We start from the raw sequence: 21,232 nt of genomic DNA on the forward strand, positions 1-21,232 counted from the left end.
AGAAGATGCAGTTTGCATGCCGTTGTTCTACACTAGAGGGAGACAAACAGCAGTCTATCTGAAACCACTCAGGAGGCGTTCAAATGGGGAAGGACTGGATTTGAAATGTTTGAAAAACTAGACCCAACTAATAATATGTGGCTCCAGAAAAGTTACTTTATAATTGCTTGGTAACCGCAATTTGTAGCTGAGTAGTACGAACCTGTAAACTAAAGGAACGTTCAAGTTATATGAACACACTTGCCAAAAATAAGGGCTACAGTATTTCATAAGAATCAGAATCAGAATCAGAATCAGAATCAGAAAGGGTTTATTGTCATTGTCAATGACCAGAATCCACAAACATTGGAACTTGTCTTGGTGATTCGGAGCAACATAAAACAATGAACAATGAATAAGTCAAAAAGAGAAACAATTTAATTTTGCTATAGGATAACAACATGCTATAAGATAAAAAAAATACGAATAAGAATACAAAATGATAATAATAGGCTTAATATGTACACAAAATGTACAGTTGTGTTTACATGTGTAGTACATTTATATCAGTCTACATCTGACCTTTCATGTATCTACACTTGTGGTCACTGTCTATGGCGTATAACACGTGTGAAAGGTTATTGTCCTGAGGATAATATCGACGTGCAATATACGGGGTCCATTGCCAGTTAGTGGGTGCCAGCTCAGTCTCCACGTGTGCATAATGGAACAAGTTGGCTACTGCAGTTTTCTCACATTTTCTTTAATATGTAGGACCGTGGCTGTTCTGCGTCCTTCCTTTGGCTGAGCCGGTCACGAGTGGGTGATCTCTCATTGAGGGTGCGTATTTTACGCGTGCGCACCTCCTCTCTCCCTCCTCTCCTCCTCCTCTCTCCCTCCTCTCCTCCTCCTCTCCTCCTCCTCTCCTCCTCATCTCCTCCTCCTCTCCTCCTCATCTCCTCCTCCTCCTCCTCGGCGCGTGGAGGTGCAGGACCACTAGCTGTGTTGTTGCGGCAGTGGATGGATCTTACTAGCATGTTGTATGTTGCGGGGAAAGCTGCGGGCTGCGTGAACAGGAATTAGTCGTCATTCATCCTCGCTGGTTTTGGTCATCAACCAGCTTGACCCTGGCGTGATGTCAAACTTAAACAAAAGCAAAAAGGACAAAGAAATTCTTGCGGAATACGAGAACCAAGTGAAAGGTAAGGCTGCCCACGAATGCCATATTTTAATATCATCCGGTTATGCACCATTTACTGAACCCAATAAATGGATTTTGCATCTAAGGGATCTCAGTCACACCCTCCCTCATCATGTTAGAGACACATCCTAAAAGCACCTGTCCCCCGGCGTGCCCCCTAAACCACGCTGAAATGAGCTCATTGCAGGGTGTGTAGGAGCTGACACCTCAAGTGGAGACGTCAGGATTTCTGGGTTCATCCTGAGTGCTGCATGGCGCCTGAGGGAGGAGGAGGGGGTGAAGAGCCTTTTACACGAGCTGTGGAGACATAGAAGTATCTGCAGGGCTTTTAGACAATGTCTGTATGTTTTATAAAATACACTGAGACTCTATAGGCCTCATGGGAGCAGTAGCTCACATTCTATTGGTATTCCTCTGGGGCTGTTGCTGCAGCAATGATGTCTTAATGGTGTGTGGTCTTTATAGTTTCATCTTAAGTACTTGGGATGTGATAGTCTTAAAATAGTGGGCCATAACTTTGGGACAACCCACTCCTCTCCTGATCCTCCTCTTTTTTTTTTTTAAATGCCATCATGTGTCTCATAATTAAAGGGGTGGAGATGGATAGGCAAGTTAGCTTACCTTTTTGGGAAAGGCCTCTCCAGCACAATGCTTCCTCCTGCATCCGCATCCTCATCTTTTGAACCATAACAACGGACGCCAGAATTGTGTGCATAAATTTCTCATTAACTGACAATTCAAAATGTCCGACTTTCACTATTGCACTCAGTTTCTGTCTGCAACTGCAAAAACTCAATGGAAGAACGGGTGTAACATTGTATACATTCAGTCAAATACCCTCTTAGACACATTTTGTATTTTGTCTTGACAATGTCTCATTTAGGCATCATTCTTTTCTAAACCACTATTTATTTGTGATCTACACCCACACATTTGCCATCTTGATGACTTTGAGATGATAAAACTATACCGCCATGTGCTTGACATGGACTTAAAACCTTTTGAACATCTTATGGATGTGTGTTTTTTGACTAACTGCTTGTGCTATGTTCTAATACTACCAGTACCTACTAATTCTAAAGTAAGTGCTGCAGAAATCACATTCTCTTTTGTGCACATGACTTCTCCCATCTCCTCCCTGCATCCTTCTTCCTCTCGTGCTGTCGCCTGCTGTGCTCTTGCTGTCACTGTGGCAGTCTCACACATGAGGCTCACTATGAATGGACAGAGACTTACATTTATTGCAGCACAACAGAAGATTACAGTCATTGTAGAAGGACAGGGTCGTGCTTTTTGTCATGTACTCTCTTACATGTTTATGTCCCTGTGCTTGCATGTGGCCCCTGCTCTGGCACCAGGCCAATGCAAGCCAACACGCACACACACACACACGCACGCACGCACATACACACTGGGATGCCCTGCATTGTAGTGATTGTAATGACCATGTTCAGCTTTGCACCTTTCCCATTTGGACATCTAATGTCCAGTTGGATGGTCTTCTGTACACTGCCACCTTTTTCATTGAGCTAAATGTATAGATCCATGTTGTAACTATGTGCTTTCAAAGTCTGCCTCGATCGGTGGCTCCTGATTGGTTGATGCTGGAGGTGGTGTATAATGTATACACAGGAGGAGGTGGGGTCTACTCACTGAGGTGAGCTTTGCAGAAAGGTACAGACTAAACACTGCTGACAAATACATATTTGTGTGCTTAATAATGTTTTTGTGCACCTCACGTCTTGTTCAGAGATAATCACATCCAGCCAATAGCATGTGGCATGTCCACATTCAGAATGACGTGACAGTCCTTTTAATGAGAAATGCTAATGAAAAGAGATAAAAAAGCCCTGCAGCAGAGAGGTGAGACAGACACACAGATGAAGTGTGACTTCATGCGGCTGCTGCAGCCCGTTTGTGCCTCTGTGTTCACGTTGTGCTTTAGAACCTCACTGTGCTGCCCTGAAACAGCGACATGTCAGACAGACCGACACAATGACACCGTTAACACTAAAACCAAAGGTCTTTATCAGTGTGCACTTAATGATGAACCAGCTTTACTCTGACCCCTTGTCCTTGGACCAGGTTTCCATGGTAACAACCTCCATGAAGCTTTGAGTGTCCTGACTAGACTTATGCTGCTTAGTTAGGATTCATTCTAAATCTACATTATTTAGACTATAAAATATGATTGTTACGGCAAGTATACTTTGTTTCTAACCCTAATTAACAAACGTTGGCAACAAATTACAGTGATTTGTACTTACGTTTCAGCTATTACGTCCAGCAGAAATACTCATTACATTCTTAGAAAATTTGTAGTCATCCATGAATACATTTGTAATCAGAACAATACAGTTTGACACATACAATATGTACTCCAAATATGGTGTTTAATTAAGAACTCTATAGAACTCTATACTTTGTGGATGAACAACTATAGAGTTTACTTTAGGGGAAGCCGCTCCACAAGCAAGTTTGTTTACGTAGTCACTTCGGGGCAAATAAATTAGCATATAAATGGCAAACTGATGATGGATAAACAGTCAAATGTGTGGTTTCCCCCGTACTTCTTTACTCTTGTGCTCTATATGATCTATAGCTTCTGAAAATGAATAGAATCAGCTCTGGGGAGTTAGAAGATTTAATCAATACAGGATTTTACATGGGGCAAATCCATTATGCTTGGTGTATTGTTGCTTCCATTCCCCTGTGTCAGTGTTTTGCCACATTGTACTACAACTGGGATCTGAAAGGCTAAATCTATTCATTGGGCTGCAGTAAAGAGATTCATAAGAAGTAGCATTTGCAAAATCAAACAGTTACAGCAGAAGCAGCCAGTGCGCCTTCGCTTTCAATGGACTGTGATCCAAGATGGGAAAGTACATTGATAAAATCTGTTCTCCAAGATGATCACCTTCTCTTCTCTGGCTTTGTGACATTTAATTTTCTATTTGTAAATTGTTATGTATGTTATTTTCTTTTTTGTCAGTATTGATTATCGGTAGAGATTATTCAGTTGATTGGTAATTGTGAGTAATTATTCAGATCACAGTATAGCTAGAAGAGATCAAATAAAATAATAATTGTGACCAGAGCAAAAATCACCCATTTCAAGTAAACCTGAATGTAGAGATTCATTTGTCACATTGACTTCACTTTTTCATTCAGAAAGTTTGATTTCATAATGCTGGTCACAAACTAGGGCAATATTAATCTATCAGATGAATAAAACTGTAGGCTTAATGAAGCATGTATCTGTTGTTTGGTCGTTGTGTAAAATAAGTGTAAGAATCGGGAATAATTATAAAATTATGATGTTTCCCAAAATAATTTGTAGCACTTAAATTTGTGAGAGCCCAAATAATGATTGACGTGTGTTGATGAAAGTACTATTATCACGTTGATTGTATAAGTATTAACATAATATAATGATCAATTTAATTAAGTGAAATATTTCAGGTATTATATACTACACGATTTAGTACTGAATGTATTTCAATTGTGTCGCGTAGAAAAGTTTTGTGTCTTTTTTTTTTTTTTTTTTTAACTTATTCAAATATTCTGTTAATAGTCAAGATACTATCAATAGAGAACTTATTCAATGTCATTTTCCTTAGAACTCCATTTGACTTTTTGGTCTGTTGGCATTTCTTTTGACCCTATTGGTTGTATTTAAATGTCTATCTGCTCCTCCCAGTCTTCCAGCTGGTTTCTTTTTAATATGTGTCCATTATGTTCTTCTTCTTTTTTACGTTTTCACCCCACGCCCATCCAAACCTGAGGCAGTCTGATGCGTTTTCTGTTTTTCTTTTCCTTCCTTTTTGTGGTAATTGTAATAATAATACGAGGCAACGTGCTACGCTGGCCTTGCTGGTCCTTGGCTCAATCTGTCTGCGGCAATGGCTACAGAATCCACAATCGCGGCCCGGCTGCGCTCTCCCACACAAACACGAGGCAGACAGACACACAGCGGTCTCGGGAGGACCCTCTCCACTTCACTACCTGTTGTCTAGGCAACCACACACTGCTTGTGAACCATGTGACGAGGAAGGTGAAGACTGGCTCGGATCTGACGCATTCATACACACTATATGAGCCTGTTGTGTACACGCCGTTACCCACTATGCCTCTCACCCCTGTGCAACTATAAATCATGTCCCTTTTCTGGTTTACATCCCTTTGCATTGGCTCTAATACTATCTTGCTTCATAGTGACTCAATTGCTGCCTCCTCGTCTCACGTTTGCCAAAATATAACTACTTACAGTTTCTAGGTCAAAGTACCTGTCTTACTGATCTAGTGCGTCCACTGGGGAACCCTTTGAGGCATGCTAAAGGTCATCTGTACAATCGACAGTCTCATCTTCTGTTAGGCAGATAGTTTCCATAGCAACACCACCAATACGCCTATTAAAGTTTGCTGTTACATTTTGTTCTGAATAATTATTCCCTTTGCATTTGCACTGCTCAGACGATGGATAAACTCCCAGACAAAGGTTCACTCCGAAGAACTAAACATAAAGATACAGGTACATTCACTTACAGTATATAGAAGTGTAAAATGTTGGTCTATGCTTAGGTAGCTTATTACACACAAAAATAAAAAGCATTAATAAGTTGTGTTCAAGTTGTAGAATTGGATCATTTCAGATAGAGGGCAGAGACCGTTTTTGACACTGTTTTTTGAATAAATATCCTATCATATGATCCACAAATGATGAACACCACAAAACTCACTATATTAATCTTGTGTCCTTTCAATTGACAACAGTCACATCTTAAGGGTTGATTAATGGCACCACTTTCTTTATTTTTGGCCCGTCGACTTTATTAGAGAGGACTGTACTGTGGACAGGGGGTGAGAGCAGGGAGAAGCCGGGAATCGAGCTCTTGATAGTGAATCCGGCCACAAAGAGCCTGTCATAAGTGTTGCTGCTTAGACCACTCGACTCTCTGCAGCTGTGGAATTTGTTCTGACAGATTTGACATTGAACTTTGTGCCCGTTTTTGTTTCATGGGAATAGACTCGATAATTAACTACTGCAATATTACCGTATCCATTCTGAGGTCAACAAAACTGGAATATGACATTTAAAGGAACTGCGATTTTACAGTTTTAAAATAAGGAACTAAAATCACAACTGAACGTTACCTATATTTAGAAGACACATTGTCTTCTAGACATTGTCCTCCTTCTCAGTTTATGGACATGTAATGTCTAATGTTCAGCCCAGAACCTCCAGAAGTCTCTGAGCTGCAGAGGCTGCACTAGCACTGATTCATTCATGATTGGTGAAGGTGCAGGACTTTAGGTCGTGACCATTCAGATCAGAGAAAGGCATTTTTGGTTGTATCCAAATGGATTTCAGCTTTAAACTAATAACACAAATGAGAGACACGTGAGGCTCATTCTTCTTTCTGGATAATCATCTTAAGAACCAACTAGGACATCATGTCCAATGTTTTCTGTAAATCCTTAAATTATATAATTAACATTTGATTGGAACATGTACCTCAAATCTGGGGACACAGATATGTAATGTTTATGAACTTAAAAATCAAAATCTTGCATACGGTTCCTTTAAATAACAAATTCCACCACCAAATTCTTACTTGTTCTAGAATGTTGTTCCAGCGGCCGGCTCTGTCATGGGGAGGGTTTAAACTCAAAAATCTGAAAACCTAACATCAGCTTTCTGGTGACGTGTGTCTGTCCAGATGTGCGGACCCAGTTGGTGGAGCAGCAGCGCTGTCTGGAGCAGCAGACAGAGATGCGGGTCCAGCTGCTTCAGGACCTGCAGGACTTCTTCAGGAAGAAATCTGAGATTGAAACGGAGTACTCCAGAAACCTAGAGAAACTCGCGGAGCGGTTTATGGCCAAAACACGCAGCACGAAAGACCATCAGCAATACAAGTATGCTTTTGCTTCTGTGTTTGTATAGCCTAGTCTCTAACTTCTGGAATAGAGGCAACTGGAGGCAAAAGTAAAATTGAACATAATCCAGAATATCTCAAAGTATGAATAATCATGAAGGTTGAGGCAAAGGATAACCACTTAATGATATCCAAGTTGATTTAAAGACATTCACAATTTGAGTTTATTTAACAAGAGATTGTTTGTGTACTTGGATTAAAATGTCGGCCCCTGTTTAGTTTTCAATTGTATCTAGATTTTGTACAGATTATACTTTTTGTGAAGCTCAAATACAATGTTTAAGATTTTAAAAAGTATTATTCCCTGCTTTGTATCAGAACACGTGTCCTGGTTTGGTTCTGATCTGAGCCCAGTTTGAATCCTGTAAATTGTCTGTGTCTAGACCAGGTTTAGTTCTGGGTTTAGTCCCAGTTGGTGCCCATTTTTGCTGTGGTGAGTTAGTGACATGAATGAGTGCTTATTTCTTTCTTATATCTTTATTAAAAAGGCTTTAACTCATTGGAATTTAGATCTCGTGTCAGTAAATAATTTAAATGTACTGTGGTGTACTTAATTTTGCCTCTAGTTGCCTCCATTCCGGAATATTGAAAATTATTACTCTATGTGCACATCTACAGAAGTTGAATTAATATATTGTTTTAAATTCTTGATTAATAAAATTGATTAAAGAATTGCATCTACACTTGAAATTTTTGTTTCCCCCCCCCAGAAAAGATCAGAACCTTCTCTCTCCAGTTAACTGCTGGTACCTGCTGCTAAACCAGGTAGGTCTTTAATTATTTTTACATACTTAATAATGCAAGCAAATCAGTGATAACTTGATTTTTGACCCAGGTGAGGAGAGAAAGCAAGGACCATGCAACCCTGAGTGACCTCTACCTGAACAATGTCATCTCCCGCCTTACACACATCAGTGAAGACTCAGCGCGACTGCTCAAGAGGGTGAGGCAGATTCACACCAACATGAGCTCAAGTCTGATGAAGATTTTATTGAAGTTGTTTTTCACATTTTGTTTTCAATTGGAAGTAACACACTATGATCAAGGGTTATTTTGTATTATTTGGCATAACTGTGCTCAACAAGTATTGCGTTTTTAGAGAAATACACAAAAAAAATATATATATCTGGATATCGGCTTGACATTTTCTTTTTGTTAAATAGCTTATCCATATATTTGGTAATATAAATCAATACAATATATACAGTTATTGACCTGGAGACATGAACACTAAGACATTGCACAATTATTTTGTGCATTCCAGTCTAATCCAGTCCAGCTATGCTTCTGTTGTAGGGACAAATGCATCTCTGATGATGTAGGCTAAGATAGAGCTGAGCTGGCAGTGACTGGCATCGCGTTATCATTTGGGGAAATTATTTATCCCCCAAAATATCTGCAGAGCTCGAATGTTCACTGCTCTGGTTTCTAAGACTTAGAACAAATCAAATACACACAGACTGCCCAAATTTAGCCCACAGTTTTCATTATTAACCATTCCATTTTTGTTCCAGTTTCTCTCTTATTCATGCAAACTCAAGTGCAGCATCTGCAGGACCTCCATCAAAGCCTAATCTCTGCCCAAACATGTACCTTGACTTTTTACTAGTACTAAAGGACAGCTAATAAGTGGAGGATGACTCCTGAGGCCCTGTGGCCATGGAGACGGCCTCACTATGGGAATAGAAGCCATCCGCTCTGGGATTCCACAGTCATTTGGCATAATGTAATATTAATGCTGCGCCATGCTGCCATAACTCCTTCAAACAAGTCTGTTTAATGCATGAAGCAAACGCTCGGTTCAGAAGTCCAGCTCCGCAGGTTTCATTTGTGGCTTGTTGTGCGGTAAAATGCATTCATTTACCTGCTGTTGAAAGATCAAGCCTTTTATTATTACTGTGTTGTTGTTGCTGTTGCGGTTCTAAATCTAATATTCGTCTTCCCGTGTGCTCTTCTGTCTTTTTAGAGTAAGGAAGTACTTTTTCAACTCCAGGAAGATCTCATGAAGCTTTTGAATGAACTTTACACTGTGAGTGAAAATAATTGTACTAGACTTTATTTCCCACAGGAGAAGTGTAATTATTTTGCCATTCAAATCGCTTTTCGGGTGGCAGGTCTGCAACCTGCTTGTCTCTATGGAGATGCTATTGCTTTGCCAGAAGTGTTCCACAATACGGCATGGCATTAGATTTATTGATCTTCAAGGTAATGTTTAGCAAACAAAAAAAACAATTGGAGATAAGTCTAGATAAGTGTAGGATACTGTGAAACCTTCCAGGAACAACAGGAACATTTGGACCTGCCACCAGAAAGGTCACACAGTGCACCTTTAAACCAGATTGAACGGCTTCAATTTAGGTATCGTTCTCAGGGACTGGATTTATTTACAAAACTACAACTATGTTTGTATTCACTTTTGCTTTAAGGTCATGAAAACATATCACATGTATCATGCGGAGACAATAAATGCTGAAACCAAGTTGCGAGATGCGGAGCGTCAGGAGAGCCGCTTGAAGGGCGTGTCTGTCACTACTGGAGGGGTGGAGCCTGTCTTTAGCTTACGAATAGAAGAGCGCCATCAAAGACGGAATGCTGCCCGTAAGATGGAAAAGATGAGAGAAAAAGTATGTACAAAACAAATTCTGGTTTAAATGTACTGCATTTATAATGTGTTTATCTCTTTTTATTAGAGGAAGGCAAAGTACTCTGAAAATAAATTAAAAGCGCTTAAAGCCAGAAATGAGTATCTACTCACTCTAGAAGCCACTAATGCCTCTGTGTTCAAATACTATATACATGATCTGCCTGATATCATAGACGTAAGTATAATTAACTTTGTAGTGTTAAGATGTCTGAATGTTTTTGATTTAATATTCATTTGTACTTCAGTGCTGTGACCTAGGGTACCACTCCAGTCTGAGCCGTGCTCTAAGGACCTACCTATCAGCTGAACTTAGCCTTGAAGCCTCCAGAAGAGCTGGTCTGGAGGTGCTGGAGGGGGCTGTCGAGGGGTTAGACCCTGCCCGTGATCGGCAGCGCCTGCTGGGCCTGTATCCCACTGCCTTCTGTCCCCCACAGCGCTTCAGTTTCCAGGCTCATATGGGTGATGCAGTAAGTGCAGTCTATGACTGTGATATTTTCTTCAGATCCTGATTTTAGGACCTAATATTGTTTTAAATGCTGTCAGGTGACCCAGATTGCCTCACAACCACAAGTTCAGTCTGAGCTCACCCTTCGCCTCACGCAGCTTCAGACACGTTTGGCATCGCTACAGATAGAAAATGAGGAGGTCAGTCAATTATTTTGGTAATTATATGTACTGTTATCTTGACTACGGCCATTTATCATGGATCACAAGCTCACACATAATAATAAATGGTCATTGTAGTTTTGATTAATGTTTTGGAGCAGCATCCTTCATAGAGGCGGTCATGTTTCACAGAAGGTCATAAAACTGCTGAAGGAGTGGATGTTTGTGCATAGCTCAGCAACTATGACCTACAGACACAACATATGATGTGCACACAAACACTAGATTGCTAAAATGAACACGGCGTAGTTTACTTCAAATACAAGCTGAACATTTGATATGATAAACAAAAGATTCAGAGGTGAAAATGCTTTCTCAAATGCATTTTTGCATTGATATATTAGGTTAAGAAGACTTGGGGTGCCACTCTGACGACGCTACAAGACATGACGGTACTAGACGACTGTGATGTGTCTCAGAGCTTCACCCACAGCCCTTCCTCTGAATCGGTCAAGTCCAGTGTCTCAGACGGATACTTGAACAAACCGAGTCTGGCCAAACGGCGAGCCAACCAGCATGAGACAGAGCTGTTTTACTTCAACGTGAGTGAGATACTGGATTAAGAAAATGTACGCTAGTTATGAAAAACAAAATTAAAATGATTGGTTTGTAATTTCAGAAATTTCGAGAGTACTTGGAAGGAAGTAATCTTGTTTCAAAACTTCAGGCTAAACATGACATACTGAAGAAAGCCTTAGCAGAAGGTAAGAGGCATGGGAATACCTTTGCTGTCAGGTTCATTATACAAATATAAATAACTACTTTTATTAAACAGGATATAAAGCTGAACTATTAACTACCAGGTAAGTGTGATAGGAATTGTGTTAATATGACACAAAAGAACTTCTTACCACAGTCTTTGTCTTTATGTTTTTTAGCCGTGGCCGGAAAAACTCCCATAGCAAGCACCAGGTAGAGTCACTTTTACTTTGTGTTTTTACTGGAAATGCACTTATCCAGCTTTTTTCAGTCCAGATTTTGATACTTTGGCATTAAATATCTGCCGATATCGACCAAAACAAGCTCAGGGAATGAAAAAAGCTTTTATTTCCATAAACTGTATTATGTAGCTACATAACAGATGAAAGTTCAAACCAGAATATTGACTTAAATATTTTAGTCCATCATTTCTGGATCAGCACCAATATCTGAGGTGCATCCCTAGTTTTTATGTGTGCTTGAAGAGATTTTTCACAGTTGATGTCATGATGTAGTCATGTGTTTAAACTAGTGTAATGCAGTCATCACCATTTAACTTTATCTGTGTCTTTCAGGATTCAACCAAAGCCATACCTTTGCTAGTGGAGAGTTGTATTCGCTACATTAACTTACATGGTAAGGGAAAAGTTGAGATATTTATACCAGCATTGGTTAAATTTCGAATTATTTATAAATATTTTTTTAATTATATTAATCTAAATAATTATAAACATATTAAAATAATATGTTATAAATATATACATTTATGAAATAATAATAATTTAAACATTAACTATATATATATAAATATATATATATTTATATATATATATATATATATATATATATATATATAGTTAATGTTTTATTAAACAGTAAAAAGTATAATTTAGATTAAGATTTTTTCTATTTTTCTGGCCAAGTAGTAGCTGCTGTTAGAATAAGGTATCTTTGCACTCACTGATTTCTAGATATCGTTCTTCCAGTGTAGGTGTAATTCTGGCCTACATATCGATAATTACTAGTTCTATTTATGAATATTTCAGTAGTAGAGAGGAAATATCTTCAGTTCAAAGAAACGTGTGTTATACTCTTAAATCTATAACCCAAGGATAATAGAAAACAAAATATCTGGATGCTTTCCATCATTTTTTTAAACCTGTATAATGTTTTTCTGTCAACAGTGAAACTGGTACATTTAAAGAAATATGTGTTTTTTTAAAAATATACTTACACACATATAAATATCTTCTCGACAGGTCTTCAGCATCAGGGTATTTTCCGGGTGTCAGGATCACAAGTGGAGGTCAACGACATCAAGAACTCTTTTGAGAGAGGTGAGAGATCAGGTGAAAGGTCACAGAGAGGTCACATGGTCTACAGCTGCAGGCGCGTGAGGACAGGATTAACGTTGTCTCTCTGTTGTGCAGGTAATGACCCTCTGATTGACGAAGAGAGCAACCACGACATCAATTCAGTGGCTGGTGTGTTAAAGCTCTACTTCAGGGGTCTAGACAATCCGCTATTCCCCAAGGACAGGTTCAACGACCTCATCTCCTGCGTCCGTAAGTGACTTTAATTAACATTAATCACATTTGTTTTAATGCCACAGTGTTATATCATACATTAACATCAAAGTTAGATCACACAATGGCAGAACACAATGACAGAAACATTGAGCGACTAAATTAGTTTAAAATAATGTCAACTGTATCATGTTTTTATTAAATAATAACACTAATAAATCTGATCATTATGTTTCAAGATACAAATTATATTACAATTTTTTTTAATACGTATCTTATGCCATAAAATTACATTTATAGTCATACTTTTAATATTTAATGGTAGTAAGTAAAATGTTGTTGCTGTTGCACATAAAGAATCCAGTGAAAGGAGATTGTTCAATAACTACATTGCATGTGTGAAGTACAGTGCATACGGAAAGTATTTTGGTAATTATATGTACTGTTACTTTTTCCACATTTTGTTATGTTATTCCAAAATTAATTAAATTCATAATTTGCATCAAAAGTCTTCAAACAATACAATATCCCATGATGACAACATGAAAGAAGGTTGATTGAATTCTTTGCAAACGTATTAAAAATAAAAAAACAAAAAAGGAACATAAGTATTCTAACAACGTTCTTTCAAGTTGTCATTATGGGTTTTGTTTGTAGCAAATAATGAATATAATCCTTTTTAGAATAAGGCCGTAACATAGTGAATACATTGTTTTCAGATGTGTATTCACTACATTATAATAAAGATAACAATAGCCATCGGTTCACGTAATTCTATGTAGAAACAACCTATTCTACTTTGGTCAACACATTGTGCAGCGCTTGCGACTATAATTTAGAGATATATATTTTTTTGTATATCTTCCATCCGAACCAACATAGGGCTGGGCAATTCGATTTTATTTGGTCTGTCAAAATTTTGTAATGATTTCATGAACATAAACTGTACAGACCTTTAATCTGTCACATTTAACACAAATAATATTCAAACTAGTTCTTCCAAAGTCTGACCTCTTCTCAAAACTACATGTTTTTACTGACAGAAGAAGATCAACTGTGGATCTCTCCATCCAAAAAAACCCTCCCAAATAATTTCACATGACTCAATATTTCGATTAATTGCCCTGCCTTACATCAACACTAAAATTGTTGTGTAATTCTTGCACCGCCCATCCTGTTTTATGAAGCCCATAGTTATATTTTTATAGCTGATAAATATAGAACCTGCTGATTCTGACAGTGACCTAAAGACATCGTCCTCTCGAGAAGCTCCAGTGTGTTTCTGCAACTAAACTGACTCTCAGCAGTTCTCTTTGTTTTGGGTAATTTTAAGCGAGGTATTGTCCTTCTGAAATGTATCCAGCTTTAACAAACATACAGAGCTCATTGGCGACAGCTGGTTATTTCTGGACAAGCTTTAATAGTGAATAATAAATAAGAGCGTTTGCTGTGCTTAGAAAAACTCACTGCATTTACTCACTGCACACCGCTTTATTACTTCATACACTTTTATATACTGGCAATGTTCTGAAACCATTCCCAAAAATTAGGTCTATTTTATTCTCATTTATTGATTCACTCTTTGTGAACTTTAACATACTAGTGTATCGCGATAAAGATTCAAGTTATTTCGTTATTTATGTATAATAATCTTGGAAATGTCTCTACTCCACAGGGATGGAGAACCTATATGAACGAGCCCAGTGCATCCGTAAAATCCTGATGGGTGTTCCAAGGCCAACATTGGTGGTGATGCGATACCTCTTCGCCTTCCTCAACCAGTGAGGACAATTGTTGATTATGTATTGTAATTCTTATGTTTGTAATGTGGTATCAAAGAGGGTTAGCCATAAAGAAGCCACAAGTACACTCCTTAAACACAAACGTAGTTGGTGCAGTTATGCTTTTTGTCTCGACAAGCTCTCAAATAAATATAGACTGAGCAGACTGGATAGGCAGGAGGAGTGAGCATGATGGAAAACAAGTGTGACATGCAGTTTGTATTGTAACATTCATTAACATTGCTACAAATCTATGGCTTTGCCATTTATTTTATTCAACAATAATTGGGTTCAAGTATTGTATTTGTGTTCATGCTTTTTTGCGTTGAATCGTATTTGTGTTCTTTCTACAGCCTTTCTCAGTACAGTGATGAAAACATGATGGATGCAGGGAATCTGGCCATCGTGTTTGGACCCACTCTCTTGCCCACGCCAGATGCACTGGACCAGGTGGCGTGTCAGGCTCATGTGAATGAGGTCATCAAAACGGTCATCTTGAACCATGACAATATATTCCCCGACACCAAAGAGCTGCCGGGTCCAGTCTATGAGAAGTGTATGACTGGGGATCAGTATTGGTGAGACATAATTCAGCAATGTCCTTTATGAAAGAAACACCCATTAATTCATAATTATTCATCTATTATTACTATAGGTTTATTGTGTTTAAAATGTCATAATATTGTTTAAAGTATTTCTCACAAATATGCTATTTTTCATTCTTCGTCACTCTGACCAGTTAAAAAATGATGTTAAATGCATGTTTTGGTAGTTGTAAGAAGTTGGACTTCCTGGAGGACATGCAGACTCTAAACGCTACATTGATTTGAGTAAAGCTAAATTGTCAGGCCAAGAGTCTACTAGCTCCATGTCCGAGTGTGCCTCTTCCTCCCTTTGTCTCCATGTTGAAATTGAAATGCAGAGTGTTTTCAGTTGTCCCCCTGGTTTCTGCAGTGAGAGCCCGTTCAGCGAGCCGGGAGCTCTGGAGGAAACCGAGCCTGATGCTGGAACCGAGACCCAAACGAGCGACGAGGGTAAGTGTGACACCTGACCTTCACACACTGGCTCCTCCCTCACACTCCCATGTCTGTCTTGCTAGAGCGGTTACCACAGCAACAGCCGCCATGGAGACCCCCTTCCCCTGTACTCTCCCTTCACACACACACATGGTGGGTTTTCATACTTGGGGACATTATATTGACTTCCGAATGAGAATCAGAATCAGAAAGGGATTTATTGTCACTCTTAATTAACAGGATTCAAAAATACATTAATTTCCTGTCAGGCAGCAACTAGGTAGTAGTTAGTAAGAGATTACTGTTATCAGATTACTTTTTAGTAACGTGGTTCTAACGCATTACAATTCAAAATTGTGTTATTAGATACTTACTAGCCCTAGTAACGTTTGTTATTTTTCCCCAGCCAATAATGTGTGTTAACTCACGGTGTTGTAAAACAGTAAAAAAGATAAACAGATAGGATGAAACGTCATCTTTAGACCTGCATATCAGGGTTTCATAAGTACATTCCTGAGCTGTACGTTTCCTTTTAGTTATCAGCAGGGCAATCCCAGTATGAACGATGATAGAATAGACATTATTTTCACATCCAACTTTATACTTCACAAATGTACTCACTTTGCACAGCTGTTTTGAGATGGCCCATTCAATCAGTAATCAAATTACTTTTTAAATAATACATTAATCAGAGAGTTAATTAGACAGTCAGTCAGCAGTCAGTAGTCAGTATTGGGGTTTGTTTTACAAATCTGAACAACACTGACATACTAACTTTAACCAGACTAACTTTAATTGTTGTTTAGTCGTATCCTGTTCGGTCTACACTGTACAAATGTTTTAAAGATTAGTTTATAAAGACAGGAGATATCTTAAATTAGAATAAGTACAGTGGAAAAATGAAATTTCATTAGCCTATATTTTGTCTAATTACTTTCTCCAAAACAAGAATGTTAGAATTTCAGATATGATGAACAACCACTAAAATAGATTATAGTCACAACAAACCTTACTTCTCCACAAAAGTAACAGCTTTGAACCCCTTTGGAAATGTAGCATAAAATAAAGTATTACATTTATTGTTTATTTATCTTTCAAATGTTATAGAGTCAAAGTAATAAGTACTCAACTAACGTAAGTAATGCAGACCTTAACCTACTTCAACCTATAACTTAACATATCTAATATTTTGTCCCCACAATGTTAAGCACCTCCATTCATTGGAATCAATTGTAATGCATGCACTCGGTGGTAATTGGCAGGGTTTTACTGATTGATATGTTTTTTTAGATTTAGCTTCTGGTTTGTTCTGTTTTAGAGGGTGAATGTGTGGAGGCAGTTGCCAGGTTTGACTACGTGGGTCGCTCGGGTCGGGAGCTTTCATTTAAGAAGGGAGCATCACTTCAGCTTTTCCAGCGAGCATCACATGACTGGTGGGAGGGGCGTCACAACGGCAACCACGGCCTGGTGCCACATCAGTACATAATGGTGAAAGACAGGTGAGGGCACAAACGCTGTCAGGACTCAATGGCATCTTTTTGGTAGAAATTGAGAAAGCTTCTATTTACACCACAATTGGGAAATTGCAATGTACAAATGTATTTCAAATTTTTACAAAGAGATTATTGGTAAATGCTGGATGTGACACTGGGAAGTTTAGGCCAGATTTTGTATGCACTTACCAATATTCTGATATTCTTATAGCATTATTTTTGTGTAATAAACTTAAATCGAAGATACACTATACTGTTCTATGTGTAATATTGTATACACAGGGACTGATCATTGCATAAGAGACTACTAACTGCAGGGAATTGATTTGTCATTGGTGGATTGGTCTGATTCTGATTGGTCTCCACTGTTTTCTTTAGGGGTGACTCCATGTCTGACACTCTTAGTCAGAAAGCAGACAGTGACGGAGGAAGTAGCAGCACGGAGGACAAGAGGTCCAGAAGTGAAGTGAGCTCGCCCACAGACATAAGGCCTCCAGAGACCTATAACAGGTCTGTCATGTAAGACATTTTCCATTATCACAATATTTGAGCTAAGGTACCCCAGTCAACACGTTTCTCTTCTTACTGTGTCACCGCTAAAAATATCTGCAAAGTTTGCCTCATGTGATTTATTTCCACTATCCAAAAAGTATTTTCTTTTAACAGTTTCAATAATAAACCCACTAAGAGAATAAGACTCATACTGCAAATATCTCTAAACAATTTGCATGAATGTAGAGATAAAAAAAAGTTCTAATTGTTCTTACGGTATTCTAACCACATTTATACCATCATGATGTAACAACAAAATCCTTTCTCTAAATTACTGCTGTGCTTTGGACAGCCATCGGAGGAAGCGCACCGAGGGTTTATTTCGGCGCCCCCTCGGCCGTTCTAATGACAACTACCACCATGGTAACGGAGGAGTGATGGAACGCAGCTCTCCACCAGTAACAGGACACTTTAGCCCCAGGGATCTGCTGCTGGGACGAGGGCAAGGAGTGACTCCGCCCCTTGATAGCCCTGAGCACCGTCGCCGCTCAGCTGCTGCAGTTACAATGACAGTGAGCCGGCACGATTCACTGAGGAGGCCCGAGGACACGCCCATCCGGCGCTCAAGCAGTGGACAGCATGGCTTCAGTGATTCGCATCGCACCAGGACATTGGACCATGACGCCCTGGCACAGGTAACACTTGATCCCAGCTCAGAAAGATCTATCAAGGTATATATAGAATCATAGCTAATAACAAATTATAGTTTATACTTGGCCACAATGTTGGCCATAATGTGTAAGTCTTTTTTTAATATATACTTTTTTTCTTTCTCAGGACATTGAGGAGACAGTGAGCGTGGCTCTGGGAGAGCTTAGGCAGCTGGACCGCCAGAGCTGCAGACCTGCGCCTGATGTAGTCCTGGACACTCTGGAGCAGATGAAGAATGGGCCGGTCACAGCCTGCTCCTCAGAGTCGCCCAGCCCCCACAGCACTCCCAGCACCCCGGGAACACCTGGCACCCCTGGTACTCCTGGAACACCCGGGACACCAAGCCCACTTAGTCCAATGAGCCCCATGAGTCCACTACCCGGGCCTCCACCTGGACCTCCCAGACAAACAAATCCATCGCCTGATGCCCTGAGCACTTTCAAGCCAGTGGCAGCTGCCCGCATGGGGGTTCCTTTAAGGCCTCCGGCGGTGAGGCCCAAACCTGTGGTCCCACCTAAAAGCAGCACTCCACCTCTGCCTCCGCCAGTCGACAAGTCCTGCATCATGTGAGCCAAGCAAGGCCATTTAATAGGCCAAATCAGGCCAAGCCAGGCCAAAACAGGGCCAGAAGAGGAGATCAGGGTACTGCGAAATGTTAATAATCCACATAATGAGGGTATAAAAGGAAAGACTACAAGGATTTATGCCAGTAATAAAATATAATGTTTGACATGACCTATGATATGTATGGTATGAAATGTCATGATATTTCTGTGTCGTCAGGTTGGTGTATACTCTCTTGGTGTGTAGGAGTTTGCTTTCTCCATTTTAAGGGTTTGCTAAAACAACTGATAGAGATACAGGGGTAAGCATAGACTAAAACATATTATCATGTAAATGAGAAAATAGAGAGATGTGGAGAGTGTGTTTAACTCAAGTGAAATGTAGTTTCAGTGATGTAAATGTGGGCTGTGCTGTCATGATGAAAAACTTTAGCTGGCTCATGAGCCTGCTTTGAGAAACATGAAAGATCTCAATAGCCTTGGGTTGGTCCCATTTTAGGTTAACAGCTGCAAATGTTTTAACAGTGGTTAAAACCACACGATATACACTATAAATAATGATAAAATGAATACTGTATGTAATATACAATTTTAAATTTATTGGTTGATTTATTTATTTTCAACTTTGTTCAGCTGCTAAGTTCACTTTCACCTCAAAACCATAAAACGCCTCTTGAGGTTGTCAGTGACCGAAGACACATTATTTAACTAATGTTCAACTACTTAATGAATGTTTCAAGTATTAATGACTGTTTAGCCATCTACTGAATGTCCGGTGAGTTGTTGACAACTTACTACTTACCTTTTAACCGCCTTCTTGTTTTCAAAGGGAATCCCATGCCAAGGCCAGAGCTAGAGAAGATGTGATAGCTAAAAGCAAAAAGTGTGTTAGGAGCTTGGACTAAAAAAAATTCTGTATGGCGTGGGTGTAATTTTTATTTTATTGTTTTCAAACTAAATGCGTTTGAGTGAGTGTGCATTCTGCTTGCCTGCCCTTGTTTGACTCCCTTGTAAGTGCAAAGTGCTAGAATAGTTGACAATTTAGATGAATCATGCTTGCCTTGAGTACCAAAACGTAAGTGCAAGATGGCAGAATGGAGCAAAGGGAAAAAGCATGCCACTTTCTCTGTGTACGTGGACTGTGTGCGTGTGCGTTCCCGCTTGTTACACTAAATTCACAGTTAGCTAAACAGGGTGGGGCTCTATATGGGAAATGCCAAAATGCCCCAAAAAGCTTGAACAGCACACTGATTGTGGCCTCAAACTGAGCTGGTAACTGATGTGAGTGTGCCAATAGCATAACATGACCTGCTGTGATAGGAAGTGAATGTAAGTGGATGTATATGTGAAAGTGCCTTTTTTTAATCATTGTCATTTTTTGGGAGAGTTGTGAATCCACTCACGCATGTCCTGAACAAAGAGCAGCAGTCCTCCTAAATAATAATCAAGTGTTACGTAGAATTTGAATAATACATTCATTAATCCATTGTGACATTGCACTTTGATGTATAGGATTGTGTACTTGGCATGTAGCATCATAACATGTTGGTGCATTTTAACTTGAAGAGATGTTCATTTGAATGTGTTTGATGATAAAGAAAACATTCTGTCTTTTAATGTTGCTGTATTTGACCCCTGAGCTTCCTACACATAAGCTCATATAGCCAAATGGATTGTATCATTGTGTTGTATTTATATTATGAATAAACATCAAATTATTAGCAAGTCTTAACCTGATAGAACATTTGTTGTTGATATGTAGCGGTGTTTCCCAACCAGTGGCACAAGGCTTTGTTAGGAACTAAATACATGCACTGACATACTCAGTAGTTATGATTTAATTTAGTAATATCCATTTAGATCTAGATATTTATATCCAAGCTCAAAGGATTACATGGCGGTACTTAATTATGTGATTTAAAATGCAGAATGAATAAGAAGAATAGAAAACATCACTATTGTGGTGCATGCATGTGTGATTTTTCCTCCTCTAATTAGTGATAGAAAAATGCATAATAAACAATGCAATAGCCATAGTTGTTTTAATTCTATGTCGTGGTTTACTCTACAATTATAATGTAACTCAATGTGAATTTATTCAGTATACAATACTCTGATTGGACCATGAATATGTTACAAAATACATTTTAATGCAGGTATATACATTTACTTAGCTAAATACATTTTCAGTATTCTTCCCAACACTGCGAGTATGTGAGCACTTGGCAGGGGTACTCAAAATGGTTTCAGATTTTAAAAGATGAATTTGAATAATATTTGAATAAAAAAGTTCTTTGCAGTACATTTCACATTCTTAAGAATGCTTTCCAGTATTATATTAATAACATGAAAATATAACTGTAACAATGTACAATTTACTACTATATTTATAACTTGAGTTAGAGGGAATGTAAGAGTGTGAGACAAGGCTTAGGCACTCGAGACAAAATAGGTTGGGAACCACTGATGTATATAGCACTGCCATTAAAATGAAAACTGCTTAAAAAAAAATTAACACTTTCTAT

At 38.9% G+C, this 21,232-nt stretch overlaps 1 protein-coding gene across 2 annotated transcripts; it reads left to right on the plus strand.

Annotated features, from left to right (window-relative positions):
* The first annotated feature begins 934 nt into the window (after positions 1-934).
* On the plus strand, positions 935-20,432 carry LOC140367380 (SLIT-ROBO Rho GTPase-activating protein 1-like). Of its 2 annotated transcripts, none has more exons than XM_072453841.1 (23): positions 935-1,181; positions 6,901-7,096; positions 7,827-7,881; positions 7,952-8,059; positions 9,083-9,145; positions 9,543-9,740; positions 9,807-9,935; positions 10,006-10,227; positions 10,304-10,405; positions 10,771-10,968; positions 11,046-11,130; positions 11,202-11,229; positions 11,305-11,338; positions 11,701-11,761; positions 12,385-12,462; positions 12,556-12,690; positions 14,327-14,432; positions 14,786-15,010; positions 15,387-15,466; positions 16,767-16,947; positions 17,320-17,451; positions 17,786-18,128; positions 18,271-20,432. In XM_072453841.1, exons 1-23 carry the CDS (start codon positions 1,115-1,117, stop codon positions 18,712-18,714), a joined length of 3,270 nt encoding a protein of 1,089 aa, XP_072309942.1. In that variant the 5' UTR covers positions 935-1,114; the 3' UTR covers positions 18,715-20,432. The 2 variants fall into 2 exon arrangements, with proteins under 2 accessions (XP_072309942.1, XP_072309941.1); XM_072453840.1 differs by having other exon boundaries at positions 936-1,181; positions 17,320-17,460.
* The last annotated feature ends 800 nt before the right edge of the window (positions 20,433-21,232 follow it).

Source organism: Eucyclogobius newberryi, unplaced genomic scaffold (genome assembly GCF_026437365.1).
Source record: "Eucyclogobius newberryi isolate DKJ021-1_F unplaced genomic scaffold, fEucNew1.0.hap1 SCAF_2, whole genome shotgun sequence".
In the NCBI taxonomy this organism is placed as follows: domain Eukaryota; kingdom Metazoa; phylum Chordata; class Actinopteri; order Gobiiformes; family Gobiidae; genus Eucyclogobius; species Eucyclogobius newberryi.